This window comes from Macaca thibetana, chromosome 6 (genome assembly GCF_024542745.1).
Source record: "Macaca thibetana thibetana isolate TM-01 chromosome 6, ASM2454274v1, whole genome shotgun sequence".
NCBI lineage: Eukaryota > Metazoa > Chordata > Mammalia > Primates > Cercopithecidae > Macaca > Macaca thibetana.
In genome coordinates, this window is record NC_065583.1 from 39,869,292 (window position 1) to 39,883,966 (window position 14,675).

At 55.5% G+C, this 14,675-nt stretch overlaps 2 protein-coding genes across 3 annotated transcripts in view; one reads left to right on the forward strand and one right to left on the reverse strand.

Moving 5' to 3' along the window:
• PCDH1 (protocadherin 1) overlaps positions 1–13,837 on the forward strand; it is a 31,536-nt gene extending 17,699 nt beyond the window's left edge. Inside the window, exons 4-6 of one of the 2 annotated variants that reach the window (XM_050794878.1) lie at positions 3,344–3,563; positions 4,517–4,555; positions 6,333–6,378. In XM_050794878.1, coding sequence (XP_050650835.1) covers positions 3,344–3,563; positions 4,517–4,542 — 246 coding nt within the window. In that variant the 3' untranslated portion in view covers positions 4,543–4,555; positions 6,333–6,378. Of the gene's footprint in view, positions 1–3,343; positions 3,564–4,516; positions 4,556–6,332 lie in introns of both variants that reach the window. The other variant, XM_050794877.1, reaches the window with a different exon arrangement.
• NDFIP1 (Nedd4 family interacting protein 1) overlaps positions 1–14,675 on the reverse strand; it is a 431,644-nt gene that overhangs the window by 303,106 nt on the left and 113,863 nt on the right. The gene's annotated exons all lie outside the window — the stretch shown is intronic.

Consider the following 14,675-nt stretch of genomic DNA (forward strand, 5'->3'; position numbering starts at 1 on the left):
GGTACCATGCTAAGCACTTTGTGTGAATTAGTTCAATCAGTGCTCATAACTCTTTATGATATGGGTCATTTTAATATTCATTTTGCAGAAGTGAAAACTAGTGATGCAGCCAGATTCAAACACAAAGCAGGCGGGTCTCCTATTATCTATTATGCTATAAAAAAGGGGTTCTGTGGGGAAGTTAGTTTTGGTAGTAAGAAATTCACAATCACATTAGCCCATTAAAGGCTCTGCAGAGTCCTCCAAAAAAGGGGGAAACTGCTAGACATTTTTTTTCTTTTTTCTTTTTTTTTTTTTGTGGCAGGGTCTTGCTCTGTCACCCAGGCTGGAGTGCAGTGGTGCAATCTTGGCTCACTGCAACCTCTGCCTCCTGGACTCAAGCCATCCTCCTGTGTAGCTGGGACTACAGGCGTGCACCACCGCATCTGGCTAATTTTTGTATTTTCTGCAGAGACAGGGTTTTGCCATGTTGCCCAGGCTGGTCTCAACTCCTGGGCTCAAGCGATCTGCCCACCTCAGCCTCCCAAAATGCTGGGATGACAGGTGTGAGCTGCTGTGCCCAGCCCCAATTTTGTTTACCTCTTGAGTTTTCTGAATTTATTTTACCATACTGCCCCTCCCTTCCTTTGACCAGCACAGTGTGGGAAAACTTACACAAGACATGGAGATGGGCTTCTGGAAGGAGAAAGTCAGCTTGTCAATGATGAGCAGGATTAGGGCAGGGTCCTAATCACAGGGTCTCCTCACAGGGTCACCGTGTGAGCAAACTCCTGTGGCAGGAGTGAACCAAGTTGGAGGGAGGGAAAGGGCAGAAAAAGGAATATTCTGGCAAGAATGGAAGGCATAAGAGAAAGCTGAAAGAAGAGACTGGAAGAACTGTAGGTTGTAGAGGACATAGGTGCCCTACCAAAAGTTCTTCAGAAGGAAATAGTCCCTGAAAGCTCATGAGTGTTTTAGATGAACTGCATTTTAGAAAGTTCACTGGAATATATGGTGGGCTTAAAGGGCATAGAGATGAAGGTACAGGACTGAACCTTTTAATTTGGACTATGATGGTGGCAATGGGGGTGATGGATGGACGGATTTGGCCAAGGTTAGGGATAAAGGACCCACAGGATTCAAGGGATAATTGGATATGGGGTAAGGATGGGGAATGAGGGGAGAGCTACCAGGATTCCCAGGTAGACATCAGCCTTCTGAGTCTGGGTGATAGGATAGTGATGAGATCATTGACCATACAGAAGCTAATTGAAGAAGAATTTGGTTTCAGACATGTTGAATCTTAAGGGCCAGTAGCCAGAGCCAATTGGAAATAATCAGTAAGTGTCTAGAGCTTCAGGACTCAAAGAGTTTGAGAGAGATTTTTTGATCTGGGCTTTTATAATTTGATAGTCATAAAATTAGAGGGAACATTAAGTGTTGGGTATAACCCAACCCTCCATTTTACGGAAAAGAATCATGGGAAAAGAGACCAAGCAACTTGCTTAGTAGGCAGGACTGAAGCCTTCAATTACCAGATATGGGTTCTGCAGGGAGGTGAGACTGCTGGCCAGTATCTTGAAAGAAAACTGGAAAGAGAAGCACCAACAACCATATAGCCCCGTGCCTCCCAGACCTCTCCTGGACCCTGTTCACCTCTACACCAGGTGGACTACACTCCTTTATGGCCTCCCGGCCCCAAATGTCCATATCAGTTTTGGGGACCTTATCAGTCATCACCCAGACCCTTCAGTGTTTCAGATCAATACAAGGATTCCAAGAACGGTCGCTTATTCCTGAAGATGAGGTGGGAGCCATCTTCAGGAATGGGGATAGTGGGGAGGCAGTTCTGGGCTACCTTCCCCACAGCTCCAAAACTCCTGTCCTGACAGCCTCTTCCACCCTAGCTGCCTTGAATGGGGCTGTTAGGAGGGTAAGTCTACAAAGCCAGGGCCACCTCCCCTGGCCATCTTCATAACCTCCTATCCAGAGTTATAGAGTAAGACAAAGCACTGCCAAAGTCTTGGAGGATGGGAAGGAGCGTGGAGACTCATCAGCAGAGCCCTGGGCTTGGCTGTTTTCACCCCTGGCCTCCAGGGGCCCTGGGTCTGCGCCCTCCACAACTCCTAATTTCTGGTTGGCAGGAAAATCTGTGGCAGTCCCAAGTGGGTATTTGGGTGGCTGGCTGCTTGTGCCAAGTGCCAAGTTGAGGTTGCCAGGTTCCAGGGCTGATCGTTAACCTGTGGCAGGCATACAGGGCTGCTGGCTGGGAGCAGCCTGTAACGGTTCCACTCCCCTGACCCCTAGTCCCCAGTCCCCAGTCCCCAGTCCAAGCCTCCAAGTCTGGCTCCTCATGCCAGCAGCCCTCCCAGAAGCTACTTCCTATTTCCTGGAAGGAGTCTCCCTTTGAGACCAGCTTTCCTAATCCCTAATGGGTGCCATGCCCTCCCCCCATGTCCAGGCTCCTGGCAGAGCCCTACCCTCTCCAGTGAATATTCTATTTCCTGATGGGAGGATTGGGTAGTTTCCATTGTTCTGCTTTGTCTCCTTCCCCCAGGTGCCCTGGTTTGTTATCAGGCTCCTCCCTCTTTTTTCCACTCCCAGGCCTCTCTGGAGGGGAGTGAAGTGGGGATGGGGGGCTGAGTGGGAGGGGCCACAGCAGGGAGTCTTCAGACTGCTGCAACATCACAAACCAGGGATGAGGAACAGAGGATAAGAAATGAAAGGTTGTCCCCTCATTTGGAAGGAGGCAGTGGCAAGAGCAGTGAGACAGGTGAGGAGCTGGAGTTTGGAGGGTGCTGTTTGGAAATGAGGGAACTAACTGTTCTGGTATTGGTGAGCTGTTTGGGAGTTAGCAGTCTGCTGCTTTTAGGAAGCTGTTCTAGAAATTGCAGGCTATGCTGGTGTTTAGAGGCTGACCTGGAATTAGGGGAGTCGGGTAGTATTATGCTACTCTGGTATTGGGCTCTACACTGTATTACAGGCCATTCTGGGATTAAAGGGAGGCTTTGCCAATATTGGGAAGCTGGGTTAGAACTAGAAGGGTTGTGCTATAACAAGTGGTTGCACTGGATGAGGGTTACTGGGGTGGCATAGGGGCTATAATAACACTGGGGCCTGCGCTGTATTGGGACTTCCAGTATGTGGACTTGGCTGTACGAGGAGCGGTCCTAGAACTCAGCAGTCTTTCACGGAGGCCTGTGCTTTCGGGAGGAATGTGCTATGCTAGGGCCTGGGTCTCTGTCTCTGTTGGTTGCTGTTGAGGCCTGAGTAGGATGGTGCTTGGCTTGTACTAGGGCCTGGTATGGTGGTGGGCCCTGTGGGCAAGCTGGCTGGGCAGTAGTGACAATCTCTCTCCCTGCAGTTACCTCACCGCCGCGTCACCTTCTCGGCCACCAGCCAGGCCCAGGAGCTGCAGGACCCATCCCAGCACAGTTACTATGACAGTGGCCTGGAGGAGTCTGAGACACCGTCCAGCAAGTCATCCTCAGGGCCTCGACTCGGTCCCCTGGCCCTGCCTGAGGATCACTATGAGCGCACCACCCCTGACGGCAGCATAGGAGAGATGGAGCACCCCGAGAATGGTGAGGCACAGCACCATGGTCAGGGCACCCCAGGAATGAGTGGAAGCCTGGGAATGGTGACAAGGCCTTAAACAAATCCTCTGTGTATTGAGTTCTTGTGTACTCAGTCATCATCACCGTGCTGAGGGCTTTCAGGTATACACGCATTTAATCCCCAGAACCACTCTGTGATCTGATAACTTTATGGCACCCACTTTACAATGGAGGAAACTGAGGCTTAGAGAGGTTAAGTCACTTGCCCAGAGTCATACATCTAGAAAGTGACAGGTTTCTCTGACTCCAAAGCTATTGCATTCAGCACCATGTTTACACGGCCACTTGGGAACAGGGACCCTGAGTGTGTTGACCAGAAAGCTCACATAATGGTGAGGAAACCTTGAGAAGGTGGGTGGCGGTCCTCTGAACGGTGGGAAGGCCTTGAGAATAGAGATTGGGCCCTGGATGCTACGGGGAGGCGGGGGTCAGAGAACAGAGTGACAATCTGCTGGGGAGAGGAGTGGGAGAAGGTTTGGCACCTCTTTGAGGAAGAGCAGCAGGAGGTCTGGTGAGGAGAAAGGCCTGTCTGGGAGGGATTTGGAGGGTGATGGCAAAATGGAGATGTGAGCTCGAGCAGAGGTCGGCATGGGAATGGATGGTGAGGTGTGCCGTCAGAAAGTGTGTGTGCAGTGCGTGTGCATGTGTGAAGGTGTCCATGGCAGCCTGTGGAGGGGGAGAGTGAACGAGCTAAGCCAAGATGGAAAGATTCTCTAACTTGGAGCTGTCCTCAGGTCTCACCCGCTCCCTCAACTCAAAGCCTCCCCTACCCACGAAAGACGGGAGGTTTTCCTCCCCTGCCTCAGGTACAGGGCCCTTGTCTAACTTCCCAGGCCCTAGGTCTCAGAGTGTCCTCCACCCCCACCCCGCCCCTCCATGCGTGATCTCATGCCCATCTCGTCCTTTTTGTGCCCGCGCAGAGCCGGCTGGCCGGAGCAGGCCCTGAGGCAGAGTGCCAGGTATGTGGGAGCTGCTCTGGGGTCTGGGGTCTGTGGGACTCTGCCCAGCACCCAGCCTCGCCCACCCAGTGCCCATGCTCTGCTCTAAGCCATGTTGGGTCCTTCAACTCTGCTCTGAGCTGTAGAGCCTTGGCACTTTGAGGGTTAACAACAGAGCTGTCCCCTCCTCACCTGGCACTGGCAGGAGGCCAAGCCAGAGTGGGTGGTGCCAGGGGAGCCCCTGTCCCAGGCAGTGTTGCTCAGCCATGTCCCTGGGGGGTGGGGGGGCACTGCCTGGTGCTGTCCCTGAGCAAGGGCAGGACAGGGACAGCTGTGACAGGAAGTGCTCATGGCCCAGCCGTTCCCATGGAGATCCCCGCTGCCCAGCAACTACACCGGCTACTGCTAATGTCAGGCAGCCAACTCCTGTTCCCGTGGGTGTTCTGGGCAGGGAGCCGGGGCAAGGCCAGGGGTGGTGGCTGGTTTAGGGGCCAAAGTGAGGTGGGGAGGGGCTGCATGAGCGTGCTTGTGGATGTGAGTGTGTGCTTCTATGTGAATACCCCACATAGAAGCTTGTCCCTTCCCCCTGGGTTTAAAGCAAGGCCTTGCTGGAGGAGGGTGGGTTCAGGACCACCGGGAGCATGTGAGGCTTGAGGGGGTTCTGAAGGAAGTGATGTGCCCAATTTCATCTGAGGATAGGGGTGCCCAGTATAGTAGATTTGTGCATCCATGCCTATCTGTGTGTGTGAGAGAGGGAAAGAGAGAGAGAGATTGATTGTGTCCATCAATTCAGTGAGGATGGGGGTTTCCTCAACCCCACCTGAGGATAGATTTGCACGTTTAAGCCTGTCTGGAGATCGATGAGGCAGTATGTTTGTGTACCTGTCTGAGGACAGATTTGGTGGGTGTGTAAGAAGAGCACTGTGGGATAGGTGACGCTGGAAGGAATGTGTCTATTTAGGGCTCTGTGGCTCACGCCTGTAATTCTAGCACTCTGGGAGGCTGAGGCAGGCGGACTGCTTGAATTCAGGAGTTCAAGACCAGCCTGGGCAACATGACTAAACCCCATCTCTACAAAAAATACAAAAAATTATCCAGGCATGGTAGTGCATGCCTATAGTCCCAGCTCCTCAGGAGTGTGAAGTGGGAGGATCGCCTGAGCCTGGGAAATTGAGGCTGCAGTGAGCCAAGATCACACCACTGCACTCCAGCCTGGGTGACAGTAGTGAGACCCTGTCTTGAAGGAAAGAAAGGATAAGGCCGGGTATGGTGGCTCATGCTTGTAATCCCAACACTTTGGGAGGTCAAGGCTGGTGGATCACCTGAGGTCAGGAGTTCAAGACCAGCCTGGTCAACCTGGTGAAATCCCATCTCTACTAAAAATCCAAAAATTAACCAGATATGGTGGTGGGCGCCTGTAATCCCAGCTACTTGGGAGGCTGAGGCAGAAGAATTGCTTGAACCCAGGAGGTGGAGGTTGCAGTAAGCTGAAATCACGCCATTGCACTCCAGCCTGGGTGATGAGAGCAAGACTCCATCTCAAAACAAAGAAAAAGAAAAAAGATAGATTGGTGTGTGTGCGTGTGTGTGTGCATGTGCGTGTGTACAGTAGGCCAGTAGGTCGATGGTGGGAGGGCATGTGTCCATTCGAGGGTGTGTGTGCCTGTGAGTTCAGTGGTCAGGAAAGGGCGCATACTCCTGTCCTGAGGCGGGGTATAGATGCCAGTGGGAGGCCATGAAGCAGAGCTTTGCAGAGGCTGTATGTCTGACAATTGTTCTTCCCCGTTTGCTCCTACAGACCTTCGCCCTTTGCCTGATGTCGCCATGACAGGCACATGTACCCGGGAGTGCAGTGAGTTTGGCCACTCTGACACATGCTGGATGCCTGGCCAGTCATCTCCCAGCCGCCGGACCAAGAGCAGCGCCCTCAAACTCTCCACCTTCGTGCCTTACCAGGACCGAGGAGGGCAGGAGCCTGCGGGTGCCGGCAGCCCCAGCCCCCCGGAAGACCGGAACACCAAAACGGCCCCCGTGCGCCTCCTGCCCTCCTACAGTGCCTTCTCCCACAGTAGCCATGATTCCTGCAAGGACTCGGCCACCTTGGAGGAAATCCCCCTGACCCAGACCTCGGACTTCCCACCCGCAGCCACACCGGCATCTGCCCAGACGGCCAAGCGCGAGATCTACCTGTGAGCCCCCTTCTGGCCGGCCGGCCCCCTCCCCCAGCCGCCGGCCAGCTCCCAAATGGGCCCATTCCAGGGCCTCACTCTTGACCCCTTCAGCGTGGACTTCCTGGCCAGGGCCCCAAGTGGGCGTATCACTGGCCTCATGACCACGCTGGCCCTTCCCCCATGCAGGGTCCAGGTCCTCTCCCCTCCTTTCCATCTCCCAGCCCCCAGGGGCCCCTTCCCCTTTATGGGGCTTCCCCAGCTGATGCCCAAGAGGGCTCCTCTACAATGACTGGGCTCCTTTCCTTGACTTCCAGGGACCACCCCCTCGATTTGGGCAGATGGTGGAGTCAAGGGTGGGCAGCACACTTCTAACTCATTGTTACCCTCATGGCCGACCAGGGCGGGGATAGCACGCCCAATTTTAGCCCTGAAGCAGGGCTGAACTGGGGAGCCCCTTTCCCTGGGAGCTCCCAGAGGAAACTCTTGACTGCCAGGGGCTCCCTGAAGGGCTTTTGTTACCAAAGGTGGGGTAGGGACGGGGGTGGGAGTGGAGCGGAGGCCTCGTCTTCCCGTGCTGCTCCTGGGCTGGCCCACCTGCCTGCCACATGCCCACGCCTAGTCCCATCTGGGCCCCCCTTCCCTGCTGGTCATGCAGTGTCTGTATATAAGGACCTTGGAATGACGTCCCCATTTCTGCCTGATTTGCAACTTTTCTTGTTGATGTTGTGTTGTCTTGGGGGACCCCTCTGGGGGGGGGAACCTGCCCTGTGCCCCCTCCTCCCTGCCGCAGTGCCCCCCAACCCAGGCCTCTATTGTTCCATGTTGTAAATACCCCTGGGGCCATGGTGGGATGGGGGTGCAGGCCAGGGAAACAACGGGTGGGTGGGGGTGGGGACGGGGGGAACATTTGCCTATCAGCAGAGCTGGGCTTTTATTTAATTTTTTTTAAAAATACAAATCTCTATTTTTTTGGAACTGTTGCGCTGTGCCCTGGGGGGGCATCCCCGCTCAGGCTGGCCTCCCACATCCAGATGAGCATCACAGAGGGGCCCTGAGGCTGTGGGGGGCAGCTGGACAGGGGTGGGATGACTGTGCCTCTGGCCTGGTTGGGTGAGTTGGGAGCAGGAAGGTTTGCTCAAGGGGTGGCTGGGTGCTGCTCCTGATATAGGGGGCCTGCATTCTGCCCCCTCCCTGCCCTCCCAACCCCCAGCCCCTGCCATGACTGACCCGTCAGCCTGTAAAACCACCATTGCCTTGATCTCAGGGGGTGGGAGGGCTGCCTCAGGGCACCCTGGGCTCCAGGCCCCCTTCTTCCAGTTGGGCTTCCCTTTGCCAGGGTCAGGGGTCCCATAGGGGAGGGGGTAGGGAGGTTGGGGGGCAGAGAAGCCCAGTCAGCCATGATGAGGTGGAGTTCTCTTCTTCACCTCAGGGGGCCAGGGTGTAAGGGGCGTCCTGCAGAGCCCCCATCTCCCGCTGTGGCCATCTCAAAGCCTCAGCCCCTCTTCCTTCCAAACCCCCACTGCCTTGGCCCATACCTCTCCAGCTCCCTAGGGGCCCAGGCTGGGAGGCTGGAGACTCAGGGTATGGCCCTTGCTTGACTTAGTCAAAGCTTGGGGAGGTGGTCCAAGATTGGGAGGGGTGGGTACAGGCTGCGGGGTCATCTGGTGCCTTTGGGAGCTGTGCTGCTGGGGTCTTGACTCCTGTACAGAGACCCCACCCCCACCCAGGAAAAGCCAGGGGGCTGAAGAATCACCCTATTTATCTGCCCCTTACCCCTAACTTGGTTTGGGGTGACAGTGCTAGGAAGAAGAGCATTGTTAGGCTGGTAGCCCTGGCATACGCAGCCCTTCTATGGAGGGGAAGGGGTAGAATGGGATGGGGTGACAGCAACCAGGTCTAGGGGTTGGCCAAAGGCTCCTTTCCCTTGGGGAAGCCCAGGAAATGGGCTGGGGGCTTGTTAAAGAGACAGCCCCTTTCCCCTGCACAAATGGGGCAGGTGCAATAGTCTTGGAGTTGGTAGTATTGGGTGCCCTGCTGGTCGAACAGTGGCCTCCAGGATTGTCCTGGGTCCTGGAGGTCAGGATTTGGGCAAGAAGATTGTATGAGGCCCATTTGCTTGGTGGAGAAGGTGGTCCAGACAGGCGGCTTTCCTGGGGTCAGTGGACTCCCACTGGAAGCTCCTAGTGGCCTGGGTACCTTGCCCTGGTCTTAGAGACCCCTGAGCACTGAGCGGAAGAGCAGAAGAGCATTTTGCACAATGGAGAAGCCAGAAGAAAGAGGGTGGCCCAGATGGCTAGGAGGGCTGAGAAGCCCTTCCCACAGGCAAAGAGAGTCCCCAGCCCCCTGGTTGGGGCCAGGGCACTGGGTCTGTCACTAACTGGGCACTGGAGAGATGAAACCAAAGGTGGGCAGGGGATGGCGACAGCACTGGGGACTATCCCTGTGGGTCCTAGGTCTGTGAAGCCCCTCCCCAATGCCTGTGTCGCGTACAGTTTTATGTACCAATAGGCGACATTTGGCCAGAGGAAAGCCCCCCTCAAACCCAGCCTGACCCAGTCTGTGTCTTCCTAGAGGGGACCTAGTCGGTCCCCATCCCCCTACTTCAGGGCATGTCTCTTGGTAGGGGTAGGGTATATGGGGACATATTTCTCTCCTAGCTTCCCTGAAGCATGTCTCACATCCCAGGGTGGGGAGAAGTTCTCTGGGCATCCCTCACCTCTGGGGGCTCTCTAGGCCCTATCTCTCCCCTTGGGAGCCTCTGGGGGACATGTGTTCCCGCTGAGGACCACAGGAGCATGTCTCCCCCCATTACCCAGGCTCTCTGGGGAGCCTGTTTTCCTCCCAGGGTTCCTGGGGGTACTTAAGGCAAGTCAGTCTGGGGCCATCTCTCTTCCCAGGGAAGGGGGCTATCTCTGAAGCATGTCTGGGAAGGGATGTTTCTGGCCCTGCCCCCATCTCTTCTATGGGGGTTTCTCTGCCCTGCAGCACTTTAGGATGAGGCTGGGCATCTCTGAGTTGTCTTTTCTCCTAAGAGCCCTGGGATACCTCTCTCTCCCGAGGGTAGGGCCTCTGGAGCCATTTCTTCCCTGGGTCGGGGCTGTCTCCGGGTGTTGGGAGGGCTTGTGTTGGCCATGAGAAAGTCTCTTAAGGGGCGTCTCCACTGGGGACTTCTTTGGGAGGGGGGACTGTGTCTCGCCCGTGGGGTTTCGGGCGGGTGTGTCTGCCCATGGGGAGGGGAGACTGTGTCTCCTCTCCTCAGGTTATCTAGTGGGGAGGGGGGCCGTGTCTCTCTCGTGTGTAGGGGGGTGGGGGTCGGGGTGGGGGGTTTTGGGCGCGTCGGGTGCCCACATTGGGGTCGTGTTTCTCTTGGTTCGTGCCACTTCCCACCGCCTCGCTCCTCCCGGGAAGGGCCCCCGCCCCGCTCCACCCCATCCCTGGCGCTGCGAGCACAATCCCGTTGATTTGTAATGATTTCTGTCTCTTTCCGTATTTCTCTTTCTCTGACCCCCCCACCCCCACCCCCACCCCCACTCCCACTCCCCATCCCCGCTGCGAGCATGCGCAGGCACCGCCCCTACCCCCTCCGGTTCGGTTCGTTTCCGGTTTGTTTGCTGAGCTGTCAATGAAAGACCCGTGTAATTATTCCCGAGCTTTACAATAAAAGTGTGAAAACCGGAGCCCACTCCGCTTCTTCCGGGTCCTCGGGCCTGCGTCCCGTGGAGAGTGGGAGCTAAATCTGGAGACCTTGGAAAGGGCTGGGGGACGCGAGGGACAAGAGACTGAGACCCGCACTGGTATTAATCGGGGATGGGGTCGAGCTGACGCGTTCTGAGGACAGACCCCTAGTCCATACACCTCAAAGAGACCCCTGCCGGATCCTCTGGGCCCGATCTGCTGTGGGCACCCCCTCCCCCAAGAACTCGGGTGCAGGACGGGGTGGGAGGTGACCTCCGGGGAGGTTTTGTGCTGCGCTGCCTTCTTCCCCGGGCGACCCCAGGACGTGCAGTCGTTCCCGGGTGTATCCATTACCGCTCCCCACTCTTTGGCAACGAGTGTGAATTGCGGAACGGGATGGGATAAGGGGCGGGAGACATCTCTCTGTCTGTCGCGTTCTCCCACGCTCAGGAACGAGGGTTGGAAGTCGATTTAGGGGAAAGGAACAGAAAAGGTCTCAGCCTTGGTCTCCGACTGCGCTCCCCTCCCCCCTTCCGGGCTCGACCGGCCCCGGCCTCCTCCGTCCGGCTCCCGGGTAAACACCGGCTCCGGAGAGGTCGGAAAACAGAGACCGGATCAGCCGGTTCCTAGCCCCGCCTCCCAGGGCGCTGCTCCCTCCTCCGTCCCTCCCCCCCCCCCACCCGCTCCGCGTCGCGCGCTTTTGCTCGGCCAGCGTCCTCGCTCCCTAGGCCGGTACTGTGTGGGCCTCGCTCCGGACCCCGAGGTCGGTCCAGCCGCTGGGATTAGCCGACCGCAGGGACTAATCCCGGATGAGCCTCGTGTAAACCCGGATCGACCGCGGGGACGGCGGGGGTTGCTGGCACCCCTTCATCCGTTCCCAGACGCGGAGCCTCACGGGGCCTAGAGCCCACCCCGAGGCTCCTTGCTGCTTTCGGAGAGACCCGAGTTGTATCTGCAGTTGGGGGCGGAGCGGGGCAGGAGATGAAGAAGGCAGGGCCGGGATCTGACGCGCCGAGAGCCTGGCCGCGGGGTGACCGGGGTGTGGGGCGGAAAGGCAGAGATCTCTCGGGCAGTATTTGAATCTACGGGGTTAACTCAGCTCCCTAGCTCAGTCTGCAACCGAAGCTCCCTACCTATCCTTCAGTTACAGAATCACAGACCCTCCCCCTACCAGTGGCTGTGGCAACCCTTTCCTAAACCTGAGGCCTCACCTCATTAGAAGAGGCGCTGAATCAGCGGGAGAGGGCCCCGCATTGTCTCCACCCCTGACTTGACCCTACAGTGGAAGGTGAGGAGTTCCTTCTGTTAAGGCCTAGCCCAGGAAAAGGTGTCTGAAGTTAAGGAAGTTGGAGGAGATGTGGTGGCCGACTGGGTACCAGAATCCTGTCACTGGTTGATTTACTCATTCTACAAACATTTCCTGAGCCCCTCCCAGGTGCCAGACCCGCACAGGGTACTGGACCCCAAGAATGACACACAGTCTCTGTGGGAAAGGCAGACAGGTAAACAATGACCACATCTTGTGTTTGGCCCTGCCTTGAGCCGGAAATTCTGGCAGGAGACCCAAAGGCGCTGTCCTCTCCAAAGTCTACAGGCTTCCTGGAAGGGGTGGTGCCAGAGCTGAGTTTCAAAGGGCAAATGAGGGATAGGCTACTGAGGAAGGGGTCAGCCTTGCAAGCTGAGGAGGAGTGTGTGCCAGGGACTGGAGGTGGAGGAGGAGGTGAGGTGGCTCAGGACAGGAGAAGCTGGAGAAGAAGGCAGGGGCCAGAACTAACGACCTGCTGGTCAATTTAAAGTGCTTGGATTGAGGGATTGGGGAGGAGCCACTTACAGATTTTAAGCCTATAAAAGAAAAGGTCAGATTTACATTCTTCCAGATTCTGTGTTCCTCCCTTCGCTGCCCCAGGTTTCTCTGGGTTTGCTTGGGTTGGGAGTGGAGATAACAGGCAGACAGACAGGAAGAGGAACCACGTGCAGTTTAGACTGGTTAAGAATGGTCCCTGGCTGGTCAGGGTGGCTCACACCTGTAATCCCAGCACTTTGGGAGGCCAAGCTGGGCAGATCACGAGGTGAGGAGTTCAAAACCAGCCTGGCCAACATGGGGAAACCCCATCTCTACTAAAAATATCAAAATTAGCTGGGCATGGTGGTGCGCACCTGTAATCCCAGCTACTTGGGAGGCTGAGGCAGGAGAATCGTTTGACCCCGGGAGACAGAGGTTGCAGTGAGCCGAGATTGCACCACTGCACTCCAGCCTGGGCAACAGAGCAAGACTCCTTCTCGGAAAACAAAAGAATAGTCCCCATTTTCTGTCACACTTAGAGTCAGAGAGACCTATGTTAGAAATTTGACTATATTTCTTTCTAGTGGCATGACCTTGGGTAGGTGGCTGAGCCTCAGTTTCTTCCTCTGTAAGGTGGGAATAATAGTGCTTACCATCACCAAAGGTTATTGTGGGGCTTCAATGAGATAATTTGTCCACTTTTTTATCACACATCTAGCACCTACTAAGTGGCAGGCACTGTGTCAGGTGCTAGCATTATGGTGCTGAATAAGACAGGCATGATGCCTACTCTCTCTCTCTGGGAACTTGCATTCTAGAGGAAAAGACAGACAATAAACAAATAAATGAGATAATTATAGATTGTGTTAAAGTGCTGTGAAGGAAACAAACAGTGGGACATGAAGGAGGATAACTGGAGGTGGGGGAGGGGAAGGGACTGATTTACCCAGCCTAGCCAGGGAAGCTTCCATGAGGAAACCTGAAGGTTGGCCAGTGTACTCCAGCCTGGGCGACAAGGTGAGACCCTGTCTCAAAAAAAGAAAAAAACCCTGAAGGTTTAGAGCTTGGCAAACTGCAGGGAAATTGCCTTCAAAGGCCCTGAGGTGGGAGAAAAGAGCATTGCCACAGTACTCTAAGATGCTAAGCTTCCTGAGGGCAGTTACCTGGGTCTCTTTTCTTCTAACCTTCTGGGCAAAGTGAGTAGAAATGGAGGGGAGTTGGCCGGGTGTGGTGGCTCACACCTGTAATCTCAGCACTTTGGGAAGCTGAGGCCGGCAGGTCACCTGAGGTCAGGAGTTTGAGACCAGCCTGATCAACATGAAAAAACCTCGTCTCTACTAAAAAAAAGAAAAACAAAAATACAGCCGGGTGCGGTGGCTCACACCTGTAATCCCATCAGTTTGGGAAGCCAAGGCAGGCGGATCACAAGGTCAGGAGATCGAGACCATCCTGGCTAACATGGTGAAACCCCGTCTGTACTAAAAATCCAAAAAAATTAGCCGGGCGTGGTGGCGGGTACCTGTGGTCCCAGCTACTAGGGAGGCTGAGGCAGGAGAATGGTGTGAACCCGGGAGGCGGAGCTTGCAGTGAGCCGAGATCTTGCTACTGCACTCCAGCCTGGGCGACAGAGTGAGACTCCGTCTCAAAAACAAAAACATAAAAATTAGCCGAGCATGGTGGTGCATGCCTGTAATCCCAGCTACTCAGGAGGCTGAGGCAGGAGAATCGCTTGAACCCAGGAGGCGGAGGTTGCAGTGAGCCGAGATCACACCATTGCACTCCCGCCTGGGCAGCAAGAGTGAAACTATGTCTCTAAAAAAGAAAAAAGAAATGGAGGAGAGTTTCCATCTTGCTGGGCCAACCCACTTCCCCTCCAACCTCATCCCCTGGAGTAATATTGGGGAGATGCGGGCTTCATCAGTCAGCCCATCTGTCCAGCTTAATCTTCCAGCTGTTCTATAGCTGCCCCCAACCCCCCTCCCAGTTTCAGGACAGGTCTCAGCACACTTTTTCCCAGTGGGTTCTGGAGTTCCTAGTCCTCTTGGGCAGGAGGGGCAGGTTAGGGCCCCTCCAGAATCTGCCAGTCCAGATCCTGGATGAAACAGAACTTAGTATCCGACTTGCAGGGGCCAAGGGGAGGATGTTTCCCAGATGAAGATGAGCAAGGGCTTTAGGGGCTTAGGCCTTTTGGAGTTTCCCCTTGGCCTGGGTCTTGCTTCAGGGAGGTGGCCTGGATCCCTGTCTGGTTCCCCCTCAAAGAATGTTTCCTGGAACATGGATGCATTTCACATACAGCCGCCCGCCCCTGCTGCAGAGCGCACACAGCTCCTCTCACACACACTCACCATCCAGCTGCACCGTGCATCTCCATGGCAACCAGTAGGCCTGGTCCATGGATGTTAGAAATAAGTGCCAGAGGAAGAGGAGAGAGAGAGGGAGAGGGAGAAGGGGAGAAAGAGAAATAAAGAGACTTAGAAAGATAACCTCCCAAGGAGAGGCCTACCCTTTCCTT